This window comes from Ictidomys tridecemlineatus, chromosome 3 (assembly GCF_052094955.1).
Source record: "Ictidomys tridecemlineatus isolate mIctTri1 chromosome 3, mIctTri1.hap1, whole genome shotgun sequence".
NCBI lineage: Eukaryota > Metazoa > Chordata > Mammalia > Rodentia > Sciuridae > Ictidomys > Ictidomys tridecemlineatus.
Window position 1 is genome coordinate 66,272,692 of NC_135479.1, and position 23,863 is coordinate 66,296,554.

The 23,863-nt window shown below is 35.1% G+C and overlaps 1 protein-coding gene and 1 pseudogene across 2 annotated transcripts; both read left to right on the top strand.

Annotated features, from left to right (window-relative positions):
• The first annotated feature begins 723 nt into the window (after positions 1–723).
• Positions 724–22,082, top strand: LOC144376215 (transmembrane protein 207-like). Of its 2 annotated transcripts, XR_013436444.1 has the most exons (6): positions 724–1,049; positions 9,727–9,771; positions 10,681–10,985; positions 13,814–15,044; positions 16,617–16,694; positions 19,664–22,082. XR_013436444.1 is itself a non-coding variant. In XM_078043079.1 (5 exons), exons 3-5 carry the CDS (start codon positions 10,883–10,885, stop codon positions 19,801–19,803), a joined length of 321 nt encoding a protein of 106 aa, XP_077899205.1. In that variant the 5' UTR covers positions 744–1,049; positions 9,727–9,771; positions 10,681–10,882; the 3' UTR covers positions 19,804–22,082. The 2 variants fall into 2 exon arrangements, 1 of the variants encoding a protein (XP_077899205.1); XM_078043079.1 differs by lacking the exon at positions 13,814–15,044 and having other exon boundaries at positions 744–1,049.
• Positions 14,044–14,143, top strand: LOC144376563 (U6 spliceosomal RNA; annotated as a pseudogene).
• Positions 22,083–23,863: the final 1,781 nt, after the last annotated feature.

A 23,863-nucleotide genomic window follows, 5' to 3' on the forward strand; every position in this document is an offset into this window, starting at 1 on the left:
ATTGGGGTAAGACTATGAAGTGGGGACTTAAAAGTCTAATACAATCCTGCTGTCAATCAAAAGTTAAGAGGGAGAATTGAGTGGGACTCTCTGGAAACTTCCCTGGGACCCCCAATAAAACTGGAGTTCTAGAGGAGCGTACTATCTCTTTCCTCTCTGAGAGGACCCACTTTCCCCCTTGAGAGTGTCCCATTTTTCCCTTTTCCTGTCCCTTCTAATAAAATGTTGCCTCCTTCTCAGAGTGACATGTTAAAATCCTTTCAGTATGCTCAAAAGAACCAGTGAACAAGGACATTTGTGGCCACTTCATCTTTGCAGATGTCCTTGCTCTGCAACAGAAGTAGAATTCTTGACCCAAGGGTACATTTATTTTTTAGTTTGATAGACATTGCCCTATTGTCTTTCAAAAATCTTATATAGTTTTCCCAATTATATACAAAAGGGTGTTTCTTTATATCTAGCTCTTCTGCTGTATTATTGAATTTTGAACTTGCTAGTCTGATAATTGTAAATTCAAGGCTGTGTTAGACCTGAGTCTAAAAATGATGGGCAGGAAAAGAGGAGCAAAGAGGACACATAAAGGGTAGAAAAATGAATAAATATTCCCAGTATGAGATTCTATTTTTTTTTTAAAAAAAAAAAGATCTCACAAGTTCCCTGGAATAAGGCATGCACTTGAATTTTGAAAGTTACTTAAGCAGCCAGCTAGCTTTGCAGGTCAGGATTTATAACCCTTCCTTTTAGGGCCTTGACAAACAGTACCAAGGTTCTGACCTTAAACTAAAATTCCTAAAACTCTTAGTACCCGAAATCATGCACCCAACATTCCTCCCCAGCATGCACTTGATTAGTCACAAGGAGCCATCATTAATGCCTGCTCTGGAAGGAAGCACAGCATGGAGAAGTTAGCAAGTTCTGAGATATAGAGACCAGCGTAGACAGCAAAGCACCATCTCTGGGCAGATTAGCCTTGAAGGATGTCAAGATCCAGATCTTTCAGTGTCACTTCGGTGATCTCAACAGGAACTTGGTGTTTGTCACTATTCCAGGTAACCCTCTTTCTTTCCAGAAGACTTTCTAAAATACTCTGAGGATTTGACCTGCTATAGATATGTTCTTTAGGCATTGTAACTACATTTTTTAAATAATTCCTTTAAGAAAGTGTTACCAGCATCTTACAACTTATTTGTTGGCTGAAGATATGGCAAATAAAACATCCAGGGCATTCAGTTGACATCTTCTTTATTTAGTTCTATTCTTATGATTGAAATAATAGGATGCACATTTAACCTTTACTTCACTTTGCTATGCTGTGAAATTTTCAAAAAATCAAAAATATTGTTGACACAGAGAAAGGTATCATTAATTTAAGAATGTTGCTTTTTGCCTGCAACCATACTTGATTCTCAGCAGTTTTTAAACGCTGACTGATGTAGAAAGAAGCATTTTAGGATTTATTTTGGTTCCCCGACTCCAGCAGACTCCAGCATCCTTTTCTGACCAATAACTGCATCTTTGCATTACCTGAAACCAACATATCTGAAAGACTTAGATCTAAAGCATATTAAAACGTCCCTCACCATTTCAAAATAACATGGGAGTCTTACAGCTAATGCTTTGGCAGTGAGGTGGTAATAATGAAATACCATATATACTCAGGTACAGCACGCAGAGAAGATTGGGAAGTGACTTGAAATCCTGGCTTTATTTGTTTATCTGTTAAGCTAGATCCCAGATGATTTCATTTACTCATAAATAAACTTTCTTTATGGACAAAATTTGAGTGTTCATTTTCCTCTCAGTTAGTATGCAAATCTATTTGCAGCAATCTAGCAAAAGAAAATGCAACTCATTTTCTGTGCTTATAAATTGTTCATTATCATGCTCTCTGATGACCAATTCATGACTCCATCTGCAACTCCACAAATCTCTTTGCCCAGATAAACTTGGTGGTGTGCATACAAAGTGCTGAAGAAGAAGAATTTGGAATTAAGGGAGAAAATTCATATCTCATACAAAATTCCTAGGTCAATCATTTAAAGTTTGTAAGTTTTTACCTGTACATATATGCAACAGTCCAGTGAAATAAATGCTTCCATTGACCTATTTGGGCTGAGTTTTATAGCTACGTTTAAGTGACATCTCAAGGCTTTTTTATTGTACACAGAAAGAGTTCCAATTCTTAGGAAAAAACAAACACACAAAGTCTTTAGAAAGAAATAGTTTCTTTCCTTGTAATTGTGGGTGTTATTATAACCTGTAAGGTTCAACACAGAGAACTAAGATAATTGTGATGGAATGCTTAGGGGTTTGAATCTTCTAAAGGTTATTATTACCTACCCTCTTTTTGATAAAGATTGTAAATCTCAGCAGGAATTTCATAGCTGTTAAAGTCACCCCTTTATGCATACATTTAACACCCATTAATGCAAATAGGTTTGACTTATGTTTCCTCATACTGGGAACTTGCTTCCTTTGCATGAAAATACTGCTCACAACTAATGAACTCTTTCCTCTGCCTCGAATGCAAAAATACACAGAAAAATGCAAGGCATACAAAAGCTCTTTAGAGCAAGCAAAATCTGCCTATAGAGAAAACAAAAACCTCTTTTCAAATACATTTATAGTGTATGTAGGATAAGAATCTAGTTTGCAATACACATCTCCTGTCACTGCTGAATTTAAAAATCTACCTAGAGAATTTTTGTTGTTGTTGTTTTATGATGGTGCTGGGGATCAAACCCAATGCCTTGTATTCTAGGCAGTCTCTGTACCATTGAGCTACACCTCCAGCCTCCAGAGAAATTTTTTCAATTAAAACTCTGTACACCAACAATAAACTATGCAGCAGAGCTTTTAATTAAAAAAAAAGAAGAAGAAGAAAAGAAAGATATAAACCCGAATTGTCTCTAGGCACTGCTCGTATTAAAGGATTAGACTGATGAGATGTTGGATTTTATTGTTTTATTTGTTTGTATGTGGTGCTGAGGATCGAACCTGGGCCGCACACGTCAGGCAAGTGCACTACCGCTTGAGCCACATCCCCAGCCCCTAGATTTTATTGTTTTAAACATGTGTTTAAGTTGGTGCTTTCAAATCTGCCATGCGAAGAAAATGAAATGTAAGTAAACAGCAATAGATTCCTTGTTTTTATTTAGCATTTAAAAATTTGAACAATCAAAAAGAATAAAGTCAATTAAAAAGCCCCCAAAGAGTTTCAAGTGATGGTGATAATCACATAAGAAAAAGACTAATAGTTTTTAAATGCAGATGGCTTAATTTTTCTAAAACCAGGAGATAATCATTTTCTTAAGATCATTATTAAATAAAGAAGGGGCCTGGTTTATTTCTAGATATTTTTGGTCACTGACTTCCCCTTCCTTTAAGCATCCAGGGTGCTGTAAGTGCATGAGAGAATCATCACGATGTCACCTTCTCCGCAGCTGCATTCATATGCATAGGTCACAGCAATGAGAGGTGGCAATTTATCAGACAACAAACGAACCCAAATTCTAACTTGTATTATGTGTACATTTCAAAGTGATTCTGATATGAATTATGTGAATAATTGACTCGCTTTTCTCACTTTTTGTGCTGTGGATTTAATGGTTCCCAGTATTCTATTTGGGAGATGGAGAGAAGGTGCCATTAATAATGCTGATGATGATTCATGATAACTGTAATGCACTGTGACTTAGTGCAAGTGTCAGAAAAGCACTCCTGCCAAGTGCTGTCTTCTGGTTGTTACACTCTCTGCCAGCCAGCTGCTTTCAATTATCATTGTCTATTTCCCTCAAAGCCAAGGTCTATGGACACTGGCTCTAAAGTAAGAGTCAGGGACAAATGGGGCTTTCCTGGGCTCTGGTGTCATTTGCCTGTCTCTGGAGGATCATCTTCTTGTTAACAATTTGCTTATTAAGTGTATGCCCCCTTTTAGTGTTTGCATCAACCTTCATTGCTGTTCCTTTTCATTTATTTTCAGACCTGCTATTTTGTTCTATCTCTTGCTGTTTGTGACATGATAATTTTTTATTATAGGCTTTCCTGACTCTAGATGTCATGGCTACACTCATCCTGCCTCATTGTTTTCTGCCTTTGACTCAGAAAAATAGAATACAGGATTTCATAATTGGAAAATATCTTAAGTGTCAATTCTAATTCTCTAATCAACATGACAGGGAAACATGGCATTGAGGAATGATTTATATTTACTTTTGAGCCTCTGAGGCTATAGGTCTCCATTTTAGGTGAAGAAATTGAGATTCAGACAGATAGTAAACTAACAAGAGGACTTCAACTGATACTTAGGTATGACCTTTTATTGGCTACATTTAAGTTTTACATCTAAACGTGTACATCTAATTTTCCATTATATTATCATTATTTCCCTTTTGAGTGAAAACTAGAAACTGCCTTGTTATGATTTGGATTGAGGTATCCTCCGAAAGCTCACATGTGAGACAATGCAAGAAGTTTTGGAGGAGAACTGATTGGGTTATAGCCAATAAATCAGTAAACTAATCTCCTGATGGGGATTAACTGAATGGTAACTGAAGTGGTAGGATGTAGCTGGAGAAAGTGATTCATTGTGGCTTTCCGGTATGGTATATATTCTATATCTGGTGAGTGGAACTCTCTCTCTGCTTTCTGATCATCATGTGAGCTGCTTCTCTCTGCCACACTCTTCCACCTTGATGTTCAGCCTCACCTCCAGCCCTGAGGAATGGAGCTGGCCTTCTATGGTGTAAAAAATCTGAAACCATGAGCCCTCAAAATAAACTTTTCCTCCTCTATAATTGTGATGGTCAGATTCTTTTAGTCACAGCAATGAAAAAAGCTGACTAAAATGTGCCTCAAATACATTTCAAATTAGTAGGAAATAAAGACAAGAGAGTAGCTAGAAGAATAGGAAAGTAGTAAGTAAAGGTATTGAAGGTAGATACAATCTCTCTCTCTTTTTTATGCAAGATAGTATTAGTGAGATCAGTCTATAATGAAAGGTGTGCTGGTTTCTTAAAGAGTAGAAGTTCCACATCCAAACAAGGTTCACTTTCTCTACCTATGTTTGTCCTAGAGGTCTTCAGTTTAGGATTTCATCTTTGATCTGAGACATTATCTTTGTTAAAATCCATTACCTGTCCAAGAGAGTATACATTCATCCTTTATCAAACTATAAGAGAGTAACACAAACCCACTAGATTTCAGGTAAAAGGAAGCATAGAGATGGCCCTCTCCACATGTCCTTTTGAAATGAGAAACATAAAAGAAGAGTAACTTGCCCAAAGTTCACACACAAAATGGACACAAAAATCAGAGATGGATCAGAATACAAGGGAGTAGAAGAGCAGAAAGAAAATGGAATGAAGGCTATTCTGATAGAGGCCGTGTTTGAGTGAGAAAGGATCTCTGAATAGCCATAAATAAGTTTGTTTTTCATTAATTAACTTCTGTGATACAATAATTTGCAAAATGATTCATATATACATATATATATATATATATATATATATATATATATATATATATATACTCAATGTTTAAAATTTTTCATCTATTGTTAGTTCTATTTAAATTTGTTTTCAAACACTAGGCTTTTGATTTTGTGATATGACCTAATCATTTTATTTTTATAACTGAATTTTTAGTAGCAATAATGCATTGCATCACTTTACATAAAATTTAAGTGTTAATTTATTGTATGAAATCAAATGTGATAGAGCCCCCTCTATCTCTTTAATCCATTTCTCTCCCCATAAATAAACAATTACACTGATTTGCATGTATGTAGATAGTGATTTATAAAATATATATATATATATAAAGTATTATGTAAATTAATTTTGTTAATAAATTTCCTAATGACATGCTACCATCTCACTTGGCCAGTGAGGGTAAATATTTAGTTCAAGAGCAAGGAATCAAAGAAGAGGTAGAGTTTAGATGGAGGCCCAGAACCGACTCTAAATTCTGAACCCAGATGTTTAACCATAAAGTCATATTGTACATCTGACATTTAATCACTATAAACTTGGTGAAATGCCTGAGGAACATATAGCCTATTCAGTTTCCTAGATACTATGCAATTTACCACCAATTTCTGGATGACATGACTTACTACCCATCTTTCCCACCTGTTTGTGTGCATGAATTGTATATTGGCCTAATTGGAGGAGTAGTTTTATTTAAAAAGAAAAAAAATCATGAAATTTGTTATTTTATTTATCCTAAGACTATGGAAACACTGTTCCTATTATTAACAATGATCTCTTTATGAAGTCTCATGGTTTGAATTTTTCTCTGGTTTCTATAGAAAGAATAGTTTTACATCTGATGAATAATATTGTTTGTTTTGTTCATTTTAAAGGACAGTATATAACCAATTCTCTCTCATCTTATTAACTGCTAGAAAGCTTAAGCCAGATCTGGAGTTCAGTTCTTTTATAAATGGGACTTATTACATTTGGTTTACAAATTGATCTCATTCTTGTCTTATTCTCTGTGCCTGATACTCTCCATGTTCTCACTTGTAAATTTTTTTTATTTTCGTATTTTCAGTATTTCCTGAAAGCATTTTGGAACACAGGATATTGGATGCATTCAGTTAGCACTCCATACAGTGTAGAGCTGAGTTTAGTGCTCCCAGTTGCAGTATTGCATGGTGGTAATGGACATGGCTCCACAGCCAGACCATTTGTGTTTAAAACCTCTGCCACTTCCAGTAATGCTAATTTGGACAAGTTACTTAACCTCCCTGCAATTGAGTTTTCTGAATTATAAAAGGAAGATTATAATAGTGTGGGCCTCAGTTATAGTGCTGTAAGTTCTAAAGTGAATTACTTGACATGACCTAATATACCTGGTTTGGAAGAATGCCTGCCATAGAAAATTGTAGAGAGGAACAAATGGAGCAGATCTGCAGTTTTCTTCCTAAATTAATTAATGAATTTAAAATTTTAGTTACATGGATTCTCAGCACTGAGAAGACCAACTAGTCTAACCATTCATATAGAGCAGGAATCATTTCCAGAGGATCCAAGTGAAGAAGGGCCCTTGTTCTGGTAGAAACTGAAATTATCTCTATCATCTACTTCTAGAAGATTCTGATTATTTCAAATGTCTTCCTTAAACATTCCTTTCTGCTCTCATTTCTCCCTGATAGCTATCTTGTTTTGTTTTTAACATCAGCATCCTAATTTGAGCAACACCTGAATAATAACTTCATTTTTTAAAAATATAAACTTTGTACTCTAAAGATCTTGCATTTAAAATTTGAGCAATTGGAATGCTGTTACAGTTCAGAAATTTTTTTTTTAAGAATTCAAAATGTTTTTCTTGAAGAATTCAACTTGAGAAAGAAATGGGAATAATGGTGAGAAAGAAGGAGGCAGAAGACACATATTCTATGTTAAGTTCCAGCTAGTGACCCCCCACTTTCATTCCTTATTCTGGATCCCAGGTGTATAGTGAATAAAATCCTTAGAGTGAGATACATGTCAGAATTTTTGGAATTACATGATAGATGTCAGAATTTTTGGAATTAATTGACAACCCCATTTTCCAGCTAAGTTCTTTTTGGCCATTTTATCACTTTTAAGAACAACCACCAGAAGGTGCACAGGGCTAGAAAAGAGAAAGTGAAATAAGTCAACTTTGGGTTATTGCTAGCACTGAAAACAATCATGAGTGGCTAATAAATAAGAATTATGAAATAAAATGAGGCACTCAATATTTAGACTTGACTTAAAGTCATATAGGCTAATTCTAAATGTAAAAATAGAGGAGATTTATATATGCATGAAGATGAGATAATCCATTCCAAGCCTTGATCTTAGAAGTCAAGATCTACAAACAAGAAACTTCAGCTTTTTTATTTGATCAGGACACCATGAAAATTTACCTATATTAATCTCTTGAGTTGGATACTATATTTTGAAGATTTTTATATTTTAATGTAATATTTTAATACTTTCTGATGACAAAAGTAATGCCTGTATTCTGATGACAAAAGTAATGCCTATATAAATATTCAAACAATATAAAAATATTAAAAGGAAAATGTTCTTTATTATACAATCTTCAAGAGAAGCCTTGATGGTACAATGATGGAATATTTTATATTTAACTAATAGCTATTTTTGCTGGAATCATTGTATTTGTGTAAAAGAATATATACAATATAGGGCTGAGCTCTCTAAATTGTTTTTCTTACCCAAACTTTTAATTATAAATAAAAATCTACATTTTTCTCTATGACAAGATAATATTCCCTTAAAAAATGTATCATTAATTATTGTTACCATCCTTTACTAATGATCACTTATCCTGAGATACCTTTGAAAGTTATACTTCAGTTGCCTTTTGGGGGGGGGATTGGGGGAGTAGAAGAAATTGAATTCAGAGGCACTTGACCACTAAGCCACATCTCCAGCCCTATTTTGTATTTTATTTAGAGACGGGGTCTCACTGATTTGCTTAGTGCTTTGCTTTTGCTGAGGCTGGCTTTGAATTTGATGTCTTCCTGGCTCAGCCTCTCAAACCACTGGGATTGCAGGCATGCACCACTGTGCCCAGCTTCAGTTGCAATTCTTAAATCAGCATTTGTACATATGAACTTTCCTAAACTCTCTGGGTGCTTAAAACAAACAAACTAACTAACCAAAGAAACAAAAATAAGAAAATAAAAACTTTAGTGTCTGGGTGATTGACTTATCTTCAATGTTAAGGCAAAATTTCTAAGTCAATAAGTATTAGAAAGTCACTTCTAACTAGTATAATGATGAATGTGAAAGCAATAAATTAATGGATGCTTATGAGCACTTTCAAGCTGAGAAGCACTAAGTATTATTTTAACAGTGGCTGAAAAAGCATGATTAAGGATGGCTCCATCTCAGAAGATTATCAGGTTGTGATGAACAGGTTTCCCCTGTTCACTCTCAAGACACCTTAGAAGTGGCCATACATGAAGTCTGGAAAGAAGTCCTTATGCAAACATAGACTCTGCACCAGGTCAGGTATATGAGGGACTGAGACGAACAACACATATATCTCTACTCCTGAGAGTCAAACCCATGTGAAATTTGTTTTTGTGTGATTTTTTCAAACTTACCTCAAGAATGATTGAGATATGCCTCAACACACAAACGATCTCACCCCTCCAACTGAAGAGGTCAACTCCTTTTCTTGGCGAATGATAAACATGTGGCCACATTCATTTTCTTTCTAGCCTAACTTCTTTCTTTACCAGTTGTTGAACTAGAAAGCAACCAATTTTCCAGTGCTTGCTACTCTACCAAGATATTAAAGTTTAATAGAAAGTATAAACCTTCCCTGGAGAATTTGGAGAGTAAAGGACTTTAGATACATGGATCAAAAGAAGGGTGATATGATTACTTGCCTAATACCGATGACACATTGGCCCTAAAAAGTTAATCATGACCTTCTTGTTGCACAACAGTATTTTTAACTCTAGAATCAAACATATTTCAGGGCAGTCATCCATTTGTATGTCTAGCAGATTCAAACCGTTCCATCTTTTCAGTGCCTTGGCACGGACACAGTGTAACTTACACACTTAATTTTGCTGGGAGTATGTTGCTGGGCAGGCGTTGTGGTGGCGGTAAACAAAGAATTGTTCTAGGGAAACAGATGTAAAAATTTTATGGCCCCAGAGACAAAGGCTTTAGCCAGCTAGAATTCTAGCACTTACTGCTTTTCTTTTATCACCAGGTGTCTAAATTATACTGATCAACACCCTAATGACTGGTACATCTGGTAAGGATATTCTCAATTTGTTTTATAAAACATTTGGTGAAATATGCATATCATTTTCCTAAATAATTTTAGACAGCACAAGAAATCACACAGCTTAAGGAAATTAAGGGGTCACGTACATCAATATCTATAGAAACATCATTTCCAGATAGTTGGCCAGTGTTTACTTATACATTTTCTGTGACAGTGAACTTACTATTTTTAATAATGTATTTCTGAGATGGAGATTTTTAGTGGTAAATTGTTTTTTTTTCCTCTTAAATTTTTTCTAAATGACTCTAGAGATTTTAATTTTGGTAATAAAAGCAATAAAAATAAGCAGCTGCCTCTTTTATGAGATAGTTCATCAGAAATTTTAAGATAGTTGATATGCTTCCTAAATCTTGATATCTGTAACTTCCAAATTTCACATTATCAGTTCTATTAATAGATGATTAGCTCTGAAACATGGAGACCTTATCTTTTTTACCTATGAATTCCCTAACCCTAACATCATACTAAAAATATTAGTTGAATGAATATATGGAAGTCTGGAATGACTAGATAATGTTCCCTTAAATGATGTGTCATTAATTATTGTCATTAATGAATGTATGGAAGAATTAACTAGTTCAATAAATAAGGAACCAAGACACTGCTTTTTAGAATACTCCTTCATTTTCTAAGGATGAAGTATTAATCACCATGTGGTAAGATCAAGCCTCTCTGAGGGCAGACAATATTCCAGGCCTGTGGCAATTATGGTGGGGGTAGATTGCTTAAAGGATTCCAGCACCCAGTCTAGCTGAGTCCCTGACCACTTTTCAGGTAGTAATAGGAAGTCTTTTTTTTTTTTTAAGAGAGAGCTAGAGGGGGGGGGACAGAGAGAGAGAGAGAGAGAATTTTTAATATTTATTTATTATTTCTTAGTTCTCGGCGGACACAACATCTTCGTTTGTATGTGGTGCTGAGGATCGAACCCAGGCTGCACGCATGCCAGGCGAGCTCGCTACCGCTTGAGCCACATCCCCAGCCCAATAGGAAGTCTTTGCTTGCTCTACCTCACTCCTCTCTGGCTGCTTTTGACCTCAGGTTCCTATTGCTGATTTTCTTGGTATCTCTTCTCTGTGGAATGGTGCTTTTCTGTCTCCAGTGCTGGCTGAAGAGATCCCGAATGGATTCCCCAAGATGCACCATGGCTGTTTTTGCTGTTGGAGATTTGGATTCCATTTGTGGTGAGTTGACACAGAGTTCTGGAACTTCTCTGTGAAGCATTGAAAAGCTATAATCTGCCAAGTCAATCAGTGAACTTAGAATGGTAAATGGCTTATGGTATAGCCAAAGGCATGCTTTGAGAAGAGTTTAAGTGAGAAAAAATCAGAAAGAAAGAAAGCCCATAATAAAGAGAATATATCTTAGGGAACTGACTCACAGTTGAGTATGAGATAGAATCTAAAGTTCAGAAGAATATTCTTGAGTTTTTGACATCAGTCTATCCAACTTGTATTCATAGTCTTGGTTACTTAGCTATGACTCACTTAACCCATCTGAAGTAGCACTGTACCACATTTTCCAGATGGTCTACTGCCAACGCACAGTGTGAAATCATTGTGACTGGACAGGGGAGTGCCAATCCATATGCCCTTTCTCTCCAGACACACTGACAGCATCCTGATGCTACTTGTACTCAATCTCCACCCCCCAAAACATGTTTTTCCCTCATTTCCCAATTTGCATGATAAGGTAAGAAATGAAGAAATTAGAGATCTTAGAATTGTGCATAGCTTCCAACCCTAGCAATAAATAGGAAAACAAATAAATGAACAAAAGAAAAAAACTACCATGGATTTCTAGAAGGCTACAATTGATCATTCCTTTCTTTAATCATTAGCTTATTTCTTCATATTAAGCTTCATCTTCATTCAAACAGTGTTATGTGAATTTCCCTCTTAGGTGCTACATTACATGCCACAATTGTCCCAAGAGTGTTTGGTAAAAATAAACTGTTTTAACTTCAAAAGTTACTTAAAAATTTAGTGATTGTTTTTACTATTAACTTTTTCCCACCCAAAAGTCCTTTAACAAGGACAAGATATTATCAGTTCAGGAAATGGTTATTTTGAGAAGAACTGTTAAATTCTCCAGTGATAATACATCTTTCTCCTGAAACTAAAAACACTTTTTTATGAAGCAGAGAGGGTAATAGGGTTACTGACCTTTTAACAAAATATGTTTGTTAAATATGTTAATGTTGGCTTATTTTTCTTCATTAAACTACAGATAGTTAATAAATGGCATTATAATCCTTCCAGCTGAACTTGCATTTCTAAAGAGAGGCACACAATTCTCCATCTTAGCCCTTCTCTCACTTTGAAGAAGAACCTTCCACTAGACTCTCTTGAATATTTTTTTAAAAAAGTTTGTTTCTAATTTTAAGCTACTCAATTATGCTGCTATAATGTCTAAGGCAGTTTATGTTTCTATTTCTCCAATGCTTTTCTAATTTTTGCAACGTGATTGTTTTGCCTGCTCTTGAACTTGGGTGAACCAGCCAGTATAGGTCTGAGTGTGGGAGAAGGGGTCCAGGCTGATACACTGTCTCAGCCACAAGCACTTGATAGTATTGAGTCCTGGGCATTCAGTCACATGCTCCATATTATTCTGAACTCATTATGAACAAGAAAAAAATAAACTTGTAAAGAAATTGAATTTTTAAAATAACAATATGGTCACAGTTTATTTTACATCTAACAAGTGATAGGTTGAGGGTTTTTTTTTATATTCTCTGTCTTTGGAAGTGGTTGTTATTTATCTTAAAGGATTTTATCTACTCTCACACTTCTGAGTTAATATACATAGAATTCTTTGCTGTAAGTCAACTAGTAGACTTCAAACTACCCAGAATTGTGGGTAGAGAGTCTGTGAAAATTTAGGCTGGACACTAAGGGCTTAGCCATTTCATCCCTGTACACAAAGTACAGCCACAGATGCTGAATATCATATATTTTCATGTAGTGACTCCGTAACTGTAGGGATTGGATTCTAGTATATTTATTTCCTGTCCTCATTCTATCATTTCCTCCCAGTGCCACTGGTACAGCTTCTGGGTCATATTTTGCTCATGAATTATCTCACAAATCTTTTTTTCTATTGTCAATCTTGGAGACCACAGGCTCAGTTATCTCTTACCATTTATCTTTTCCCTTCCTACAATGAGTTGGATTTCACTTTATCCAACCCACTGCCCATCTTCCATCCTCTCTGAGTGATATTCAAGATGGCTATGAAGGGTCCTAACAACCATTCACAGTTTTGCTATGAATGTTGCCCCAGAGTTAATGCTATTGCATTCCTGTTTCTCCTTTCCCAAACAAAATTCAAAAGGGTAATTAAGGAAGTGGTGTTCTCTATGATCCCTAGAATTTTCTTAACAAATTTTGCTGGAAATGAATTCCAGAGAGTTGATATTTTGAGGGAGTCAAAAACCTTTATCCACACAGGATTTACTTGGTGGACTGGATTCTCATCATACCTTCACCTTTCCAGATAAATGATTCTTCCTACCTAATATTTCTGTAAGAAGAAGCTGCTCTCCAAAGGGAAGCTAGAGAGCCTCTCCAGGATCTTCCTGTGGAAAGACATTGAGGGCCCAGACCTGTCTCCATAATTTTCACCAAGGAGGTGCTCATAGCTTGAGGCTGAGTCCAGAACCTCAGGGGTTCACATGATCACACACTGAAGTACGGGGCTGTACCTGTGAGTTTTCCTCACAGTCACTCTTTGAAAGAGGTAGAGAAAAATTAGAAATAATTTGAATGACACTGGCGACATACTAGAATATGAAATAGAGGTTATGGCCTTCCTTTTATCTGTTACACTCAGAGGAAGGCCCAGGATGCTCCCTTCTGAATATAGAATATGAGAAATGGGTCATTTAAAACATTTTAATGGAGATACTAGATTTGATATATGAACCTTGGGTTCCTCCCAGTCCTTCATTCTATTTCTTCAAAAGTTATTTCACTTTTATGTCATGACTTTTTGATCATATTTATTGAAATAGGTCTGCACATTTGATGTAAGTGTCAAAGGTTTGACTCTCAGGATCTCATGGAAGCTGCCCTCAAATGAGAAGAGTCAAGAGGAGAATTTTGGCTGAATATCAAAGGTTGGAGTTGACTGAACTTTACTAATGTTACAATATATAAAATAGACATTTTATCTCAATAGCAATTCAGGCTAATATTACATGACTCAGGTTACTAATTATCTTGATTAGAAATACTAAAAAGAGTGCTGGCTTCAGCAGCACATATACTAAAATTGGAGTGATACAGAGATGATTAACATGGGCAAGGATGACATGCAAACTCTGGAAACATTCCATATTAAAAATGCTAAAGAGAAGAAAGTAACTACTTGACTTGTCATCCTTATACCATCCCATGTCAATGTCTGATGAGATTTCAGGTCTAAAACATGTCCTTGGGAACTCAGTCAAACACTTTAGAGCCCAAGAACATCCCCTTGTCCAGTAGTGATTATCTCATTTCACAGTATTGTGCTGGTTCAGCACTCAGATAACCGTATCTTCCTACCCTTCATAATATCTATACTCTAAATATCTTAATATCATAATATCTATGCTCTTAATATAATATCTTAAAATCATAATATCTATACTTTTGAATGGTAGATCCTATACTTAACGGTTCCCCTAAATAGTCATTGGGTTCAGTAGAAGAGTCTCCAACACTTATTCACTCAGTTATCATCTTCAATGCTCATACATCATGATGGAGATCTTTATTTCCCAGAAATGAACAAATAATCCCTCTAATATTCCCTGTTATGGGTTGGGTTGTATACCCTATTGAAATAATGTGTTCAAGTTTAAAGGCTCGGTACCTCAAAATTTGGCCATATTTGAAGATAGGGCTTTTAAAAAGCTAATGTAAAATGAGGCAATTGGGGGTAGGTGTTAATGCAACAAGACTAACATCCTTCTAAGGAGAGATGAGCACACAGTCACAAAGAGAAGACCGTGTGAAGAATCAGGGAGAAGTTGGTCATCTGCAAGCCAAAGAGAGTTCTCAGAAGAAACCTAACCTGGCTGACTCTCGATCTTGGGCATGTAATCTCCAGAACTGTGAAAAAATAAATTTCTGTGCTTAAAGCCACTCAGTCTGTAGCACTCTGTTATGGCAGCCCTATTACACAGACCTTGGAGGTTAAAGAGGAAGAGAAGGAATTGTCAACGAAAGAAGGAGGAAGACCAAAAGAAAGTCAAGAAGGTAAGCAAGGAGGAAGATGAGGACTAAGAGGAGAAGAATCTTAGTTTGAAGTTGTATTTTAAGGACTAAGATTAAAATCTATTTATTTTATAAAAACAAAACAAAACAAAACAAAACAAAACCCCTACAATTGTCTTATCTTTTTCTGCTCCAGGCCCACTTCCTTTTCCTGGATTTAGCTCCAGAATCTGCTAACTAGGTCCTCTTCCCTGCTTTTCGTTCTCCCCACCCCCACCCCATTGATCTTCTGGATGCAGTTCTTCTTTCCATCTCTGCTCCAAATCCCCACAATATGCATTCAATGCCTTTACAGATTCTCGAATGGATCATCTATGTAGCAGTTTCTGATGTCTTCTTGTGCTTTTTCCTCCACCATCAGACATGAACAGTTCTAGTACTGGGTATTTTGTTTCCTTCTAGCACTTATGTTAGGTGTAAAACTTATTTCTTCTATCAATGGTTAATTATTTCAGTACCTTACCTGTTTTAATAATGCTCTTGGAATTCCTCCTAAATGATAATTCAATAAAAAACACATTTGCAACCAGTCCCCCCCACACACACCATTAATGTGGAAATGAAGACTGAAAGTGCACACTGGGCTGCAGAAAGATTTCTTAAAGGAATCTGTGCAAGTTTTTAGTAAAAATGGGGCAAAATAAAAAATTGTTAAAATTCTCATATAACCATGAATATCCAAAATCTCTATCATTGTGATCATTACACACCATTTTATAGAACCAAGGACTATAAGACAAAGTGAACCAGATAGAATTACAAGTGATCTTAAAAGTAAACATGCTTGGTATAGTGATAGGCAGCAGAAATCCCAACTATTGATTGGTGGAGGTGGGAGGACAGCTTGAGCCCAAGAATTCTAAACCCACCTGGGCAACATAGCAAAACCCCAGTCACAAAAGGGTGGGGGGAGAAAGAAAGACAGAAAAAAAAATTTAGTTTATTATGTTAGTTATTTTATTTTAAATTGGTATGTAAGAAGTCAGTAATATATTATCAATGGAGTTTTAAAATTTGTTCAAAAACACAAGGTTGTTCTATTTCAATTCACAGAAAACAAGGATAAAGGAAAGATTTCACTGAAAATAAGGCCATAAAGCTAAATAAAAGCACCTAGTAATGAGAAAATAGCCATTTAAAGACAATGAAGGAAAATAAGCTTGGGGTTAAGGAAATAAGTAAAAGACAAATTGAGCTTGTGGTAAATAAACAATGTAGTGTTCATTAGAAAAGAGCATGGGAGAGTGACCAGGCCACTATTAGTCCATGTTTTAATGAAAAGTAGTGAATCACTATCAAATCTACTTCAGTGTACTCTTACTCTCCTTCCATATTCTCCTGGGTTGAAGCTGGGTTCTCTCAGCCCTCAAGTGATCCCCTGCCTTTCCTGAGGAGGCAGCAAGTTGCAAGCCCACAGAGACACTCTCCTGGGGACACTCATTCTGGCTTAGCTTCTCAGGTCTGATGTCCCTCAGGATGCTGCTCTCCAACTATCTAATCTTCCTGACTCCATTTCTTCCTTACAGATAATTTTCTCTTTTTCTTATTTCAAAGAAAATAGAGATCCTAGTGTTCCAGCAGTGATTAAATGTGAGTGCTGTGACCCGGAGAGAGGAAGGAGGCTGGAGAGAGGTGAGTAAGAAGCAAGGCCTTTCACACTATGTCCCTTTCTCCCCTCTAGTCTCTCAGGATTTGTTCATTTTAGGATCCTAAGAGATCTCTTCTGTGTAAATGGTCTGGGATTTTTTTTTACATGGGGAAAGAAGGAATGTTTTATTCACACACTTTCCAGGAAGGGCATGACAACAGTAATAGTTCACATTTATGGAGCATTTACTATGACCCAGGACTTTGATATTTGAATTTCATTTATTCTTCTCTACTACTCTTTGAGGGACCTACCATAATTTGAAATACTCTACAGATGAGAAAATGAAGGCATTTACAGACTAAGCAGCACAGTTAGTGGATCATAGAGTCAATTTGAGGCCTTTGAGAATGATTTCCATATATGATAAAGGGATGAGATAAAGGAGGAAACAGAGAACAAATAGAAAAGACATATTAAAATGTCAAGTCCAGGGCTGGGGATGTGGCTCAAGCAGTAGCGTGCTCGCCTGGCATGCATGCGGTCCAGGTTCGATCCTCAGCACCACATACAAACAAAGATGTTGTGTCCGCCAAAAACTAAAAAAATAAATATTAAAAAATTCTCTCTCTCTCTCTCTCTTAAAAAAACTGTCAAGTCTATTGGAATTATTCTTAATAATGTGAAAAACATGAATTTTGGGTATGAAACTCAGTGGTAAATGTATAGGTTTTACAAAATTAAGCAATAAACTCTAATACTTTAGCCAGCAGTTCTGGTAATACTATAGGATTTTTGTAGGCATTTTAAATTGAGTTCCCTTAGTTTCTTAATATTGTAAAAGATAAAAGTAACACCTGCTTTCCCCGCCCCCAATCACATGAATTATATGTAACCATGCCTTGAAAACAATTAAAAACTGATATACTTTCTATTTCAAAAGCTTTCTGAGCATATTAGCTTAGTTATCTTTATTAATCAAATGCCTTGTAGTTTTTTATAACAAGTTTCAGAGTAACAGACAAATCTGTAGGAAATAATAAAACTTTCCAATCACAGAGCATAATGGTCAAGATCCTGTTCCCTAGAACACAACATTCATAATAGCAGTAGTAGAGTATTTGGAGAAGTAGAAGTAAATTAGCAAAGGTAATAAATGTGTTAGAGTCACCTGGTCAACAATTTCCAGGTAGACATTACCATTGACTTTATATTGACTATACCTGGAGCAGTCTCCCAGGAAAATAGTCAATGTTGAGTACAAGCTTTCACAATGGCTGGAATTACTTAGGAAAATATGTTTTACTAATGATCAAGTCCCACAGACAGCTGGTGTCAGCCTAAATCTATAGCTTTACTCCAGGATATTTTTTATTTTATGATTTTTGTTCAAACTAATATTGATACTTATTAAAACATTATGTAGCCATTAAAATAGAAGATCAGGAAATACTATTATAAACAAAAAGTACATGTGTATTCATAGCATAGTAAAATTATTGATAACTAATAGATAATAATAATAAACATTACTGTGTGCCAGAACTCACCTTAAACATTGTACTACTTTTTTATAGGTAGACACTATCATTATCATTCTATTGTACAAAAAAGTTTGGGTAAATAAATATTATGTAATAGCCTAGGAATGGATTATTCAATTAAATAAATAACTTTCTGAGAAAATTACTGAATCAACAGGTGAGACTAATATTCTAACTGTATTCTACCTTTCATATGCCATATTAATGTCTGCATTATTACACTTTGCTGTAAGGACCAGCAAGATATCAGGCAAATACAAATGTATAAAAATTCATGATTCTAAATTGTTGTTCCACACCCAAGTAAACATTTTGAGTAATCTACATATGGGCTTGAGTGATTCAGCTAATGCCTAATAAGTAACACATTTTTAAATTTGTTTTATAATTGGACCATGTTCTTTGGAAACTTCCCAGTGGAATTCTTCAAGAAAGGTCAGCAAATTTCTATTAAAGGACAGATAAAATATTTTTGGCTTCGCAGTCCATATAGTCTCTGAAGGAACTACTCACCTCTGTCACTATAGTTCAAAAGCAGCCATAGTCAATATGTGAATGAATAGGTATAGATGCGTTCCAGTTAAATTTAATATACAAAAACACCCAAGAGCTGGATTTAGTTCAAGGACTCCTAAAAAATTAAATTTATGGTCATTACTATTGTTTTGAGAAGAAGCAATCAAAATCATTCAAAGTCATGTAAAGACTCAGGTGAAAAAAATGTATACAAAGAAAGAGTGTTATAAAATATTACTGTTGATTTCCTGTGTGGCTCAAAAATAATCTTTCAAAAAATACTAATAGAGTTCTAAAAGTTACTAGAATAAATTCAAAGTCTCTCAAGGTTACCAGTTTGTGGATGAAAAGGCCTGTTTTTGATATTTAATGACTTTATTGTACAATCTACAAACCAGAATGTTTATTTCAAAGTATGTTTTTAAATTTTAGAATCCATGTGTGTGATATACTTTAAATGCAAATTTTTTGGCATTTATATTAACATTTTTACTATTACAAGAAAATATTTAAAGTGATTTTTGCATTATTTGCTGTTAGTAAAAATAAATACAAATAAAGTTTAAAAGTGATATTTTAATGTAGAAACACTAGACACTAGAAAGTGAAACCTTCATGTCCTATGCTGGGAGTATTAGTTAAAATGCTGTGTAAGGAATCCTCTATTCTGTTCTATGAAAAAAAAAACATTCCTCCTATATTCAGTTATAAAATTGTAAATGCTTCTCGATGGGTTGATCAATAATGATATGATCACTTCATTCAACGAAATTTTCTTGCTATCATGACTAAACTATCACTTTGGAGAGCAAGATAGTTGTAAATTTTTTCTCAAGTGTACGAATAATTTTCAGTTGCCCTAGTGATTAAAAAAATGGCAGATTTCATCAGGCATTTTGTATACTTCTGCTTTATGCTGTCTAGTAAGATGACATATCTCTTTTTCTTTCTAGGGACTGAAGCAACTGTGAGTTCAACTGTTGAAATTCACCTTCAAACTCAAAACCTTGAGCAGTACCCTGTTCCATGTTTTGACACACTAGGTCCTCCACCCCCATATGAAGAAATTCCAAAAACACAAGGTTGTTTTTAGATTTGGATCATCAACTGAAAGTATAATTCCAAAACATTAAATTTAAGAATAATTCTTTCATTTACTAAGAATTCCTAGAGACATAATAATCTAATCTGAAAATGTGCAAGTAGTAGAGAAAATGAATGTATGGAAAAATTTAATCATAGAGAAGTTTTAGTAATGAATTAGAGAACTTTTCATATATTATTTTGTTATACTTTTTATGCTACACAACCAGTATAATAGTTCTTCATTAGTTTTCAAGTGGGCAGGAACCTAGTGCTAGGAATCACCTCCGTCCAGTTTAGGATTCTACTGTATTGTTACTCATATTTGTCTCTTCCTCATTATTTCCATCTTAATCAGACCTCTCCTCTACTATAGAGTCAATAAAATTATTATACTTTAACAATGGCCTAAGTAGACATTCAGACATGTCCATTCCTAGAACCAGAAAAAGAATATTCAAGTTAGTATGAGGAAAGAGGAAAGAATAGTAAGAAAAAAATAAGCTTGGAGTTGAAGGGGGAGCTTAAATGATGAAGGAGAGAAAAATATTACAGGTCTCAGTCCAAGAGCTCTTATTCCTCAGCCTGAGGAGGGAGAAAGTGTAGACAGAAGCAGATGGATATTGCTTAAGAGAAGGCACATGTGTAATGCCAATGAGGAGAGTAAGGAGAAGGCAGCCATTTTACTTGTGTGAATATGTACTTCAGAGACCACAGTCTTTCTCTGCCCTCAAGGCTTGGCTTTGCTTGTAGCTCCATAATAAGAAATCTTGGCATAGATATCATTATTCTCATTGAAGCGTCTGACTGCAGAAGTAGTAATGAGACCTTTTCAAGTGACACATCAGCAGTGACCATCAGCAGGGGCCAGGGTAGGAAAAAAGCAAAAACGAAAAATATAGCAGACAACCTATGGTATTCAGCTGACAATTTTTTTTATACCAAACACTTGACATACTCTTTTAGCCAGCTTTTTCACTGTTCTGACTAAAAGACCTGACCAGAACAATTTTAGAGGAGCAAAAGTTTATTTGGGGGCTCACGGTTTTAGATGTCTCAGTCCAATGACAACCGGCTTCATTCCTTGGGTCTCAGGAAGAGGCAGAACATCACAGAGGAAGAGTGTAGCAGAAGGAGGTGGCATGATTATCAGGAAGCAGAGAGAGACTTCACTCTCCAGATAAAAATGTATACCCCAAAGGCATCCCCCCAATACCTACCTCCTTTAGCCATACCCTACCCACCTTCAGTTACCACCCAGTTAATCCCATCAGGATTAATTCACTGATTTGGTTAAAAACTCTCATAACCCAATCATTTCTCTTCTAAAACTTCTATTGTCTCACACATGATCTTGTGGGGGCACAACTCACATCTAAATGACAACAAATACCTGACTGGTTATCAATAGATAATGTCAAACTGAACCAAACTTAACTTCAGTCCTCTTTTTCCAAACCTATTTTATCAAAACTTTACCCATCTCAGTTAATGGTAGCTGCAAATTTCCTGTTGCTCAGGCTAAAGGATTTGAAGTCATCCTTGAGTTTTTATGTTACCATCTACATCCATTTTGTCAGGAAACCTTGTTGACTCTACTTTCAATGTATTTCTAGACTCAAAGATTTCCTGCCTAGCATATCTCTGGTGAAAGCCATTCAATATCCGTTCTTACCTGGTAACTACAATATCATCTAAATTTTCTGTTTGCTCCTACCTTTGTTCTCCAATATTCTACCTACAATATAGTAGCTACAGTCATCTTTTCTAATCAATTATTTCTGGAGAAGTTTTAGCTTCACAGCAATATTGAGCAGAAAGTACAGACATGTCCCCTATACCCCATCTCCACACATGTATACCTTATCCTATCATGAATATCCTTCACCATAATACTACATTAGTTACAACTGGTGACCTACAGTGGTACATCACAATCATGCAAAGTATATAGTTTATATTATGCTTCACTCTTGGTATCCTACATTCTATAGGATTGACAAATTATATTATAAAGGTGTGTATCCACCATTATAATGTCATACAGAGTAGGTCCACTGCCCTACACATTCTTTGTGATCTGCCTCTCCATTCCTCTCTCCCCTCTAACTTCTGGCAACCACTGATCCATTTATTATCTTCATAGTTTTTCTTTTCCAGAATAGCATGTAGTTGGAAAAAGAAGTCTTTTCAGGTTGGATCATTTGACTTTGATATATGTATACAAATTTCATAGCTTGATAGCTCCTTTATTTTCAATGCTGAATAAAATTGCATTGTTTGAATGTACCACTGTCTATCCATTCACATACTGAAGAATATCTTGATTGCTTCCAAGTTTGGGCAAGTATGAATGAAGAAGCTGATATCAATATTCATGTACAGATTTTTATGTGGACATAAGTTTTTAACTCTTAGAGTAAATACCAAGAGCAAGAGTATTGAATTACATATTTAGTTTTTTTCTTTTTAATTCTCAACGATCTTCCAATGAGGATGTACAATTTTATAGTTCCTCCAGCAATGAGTGAGAGTTCTTGTTGTTCTACATCTTTGTTAGCATTTGGTATTGTCAGTGCTCTGAGTTTGGGCATTCCAATAAGTGTATGGTACAATCTCATTGTTGTTTTAATTTGTATTTCTCTGATGACATATGATATGGGATATCGTTTCCTATGAAGATATTTTTCCCACTATTAGGAGGATTATTCCCCTTAATGAAACTAATGAGATTCTACCTTAAGCAGAGAAAATGCCAAAGTTCTTGACACATGGCCCTATATGATATGTACTCTTCTTGTATTTCCATTTTTACAACTCTGTCCTTTACCCATTTATTTGTTCCAGGAATATGGTGCTCAAGCCACCCATATATTATCCACAACCATCTGCCCTTGTTGACCTTAAGACTGCTTCTTTTGTTTGTAACAATCTTTTCCCAGATATCAGCATTACTTCACTCCCTCAACTTCTTTTAGCCTTTATTTCCCCCAAGAGTCACCTTCTCATCCCGAGTCCCCTATTTTAATTGCAACCTCTCCCATCTCAGAAATTTCCCACCTCCTAATGCAGATATATATATATATATATATATATATATATATATATATATATATATATATATGTGAGAGGAGGTAGTAGGAGATCTAAATCCTATTCTTAGATTATGGAAAGTCAATCAATAATATATTAAACTGAAGGGAAAAATCAAATAATGATACTGCACATGGCTTACATTTGTAAATTAAGCCATAAAATATTTAAAACAAAATGCTAACAGTTGAAAGTTTTTGGTCTCCAGAAATGAGACGCAGAAATAATAATGTATGAGATAGGCAGAACAGAGAAGCACTGATTGTTATCATGGAGCTATAGTACTATTTGAGTTTAAAACTAAATGCATGAATTACATTAATAAAAAAGGACTATACAATTAAACTACTGGATGATTAATAGTAATTGTAAGTGATAATACTTAGTTATAACTTACAACTCTCAGCCAACAAAGGAAGTAACACCATAAGGAAATAAAAGTGTTAAGCATATTTTTTTAGGTAATGAGTATATAGATGATCTTATTTTTTAGCACATTTCAGGATTTTCAAACTGTACAATAATATGTATACATTATTTTACAATTGAAAACTTTATAAACTTCCATTTCAAATATTTGAGGTGATGAATATGCTAATTATTCTGATTTGATGTATAAAATAGTATACATATAGCAAAACACCATACTGTACCCCATGGATGTATATAACAATTATGCATCAATTAATAATAAAGAACATATATAAATGATTATATATATTATATATATGCATGCTTATAATAACTGTCTTCATATAAGGGATGAGAAAATATAGACTAGAAGAGTATTTGACTTGCCCAAAGTGTATGGTTAGTTATTGTGAGAGCTAAAACCAGAGATTGTGAATTTTTTGTTTTCAATTCCTATTTAGATGGTTTTCCACTATGACCTTTTAATTTCAAAAGTGGCTGTGAAAATAAAGATCATATCTGTGGAGCCCTGGAAGGCCCAGGACAGCCCCACCAATGCCCAAGGA

Coding starts and splice junctions, on each gene's coding strand:
- LOC144376215 (XM_078043079.1), top strand. CDS start 10,883: ATGGTGCTTTTCTGTCTCCAGTGCTGGCTGAAGAGATCCCGAATGGAT. Junction 10,986..16,616: donor AGATTTGGATTCCATTTGTG/GTGAGTTGACAC, acceptor CTTATTTCAAAG/AAAATAGAGATCCTAGTGTT. Junction 16,695..19,663: donor AGGAAGGAGGCTGGAGAGAG/GTGAGTAAGAAG, acceptor TTTTCTTTCTAG/GGACTGAAGCAACTGTGAGT.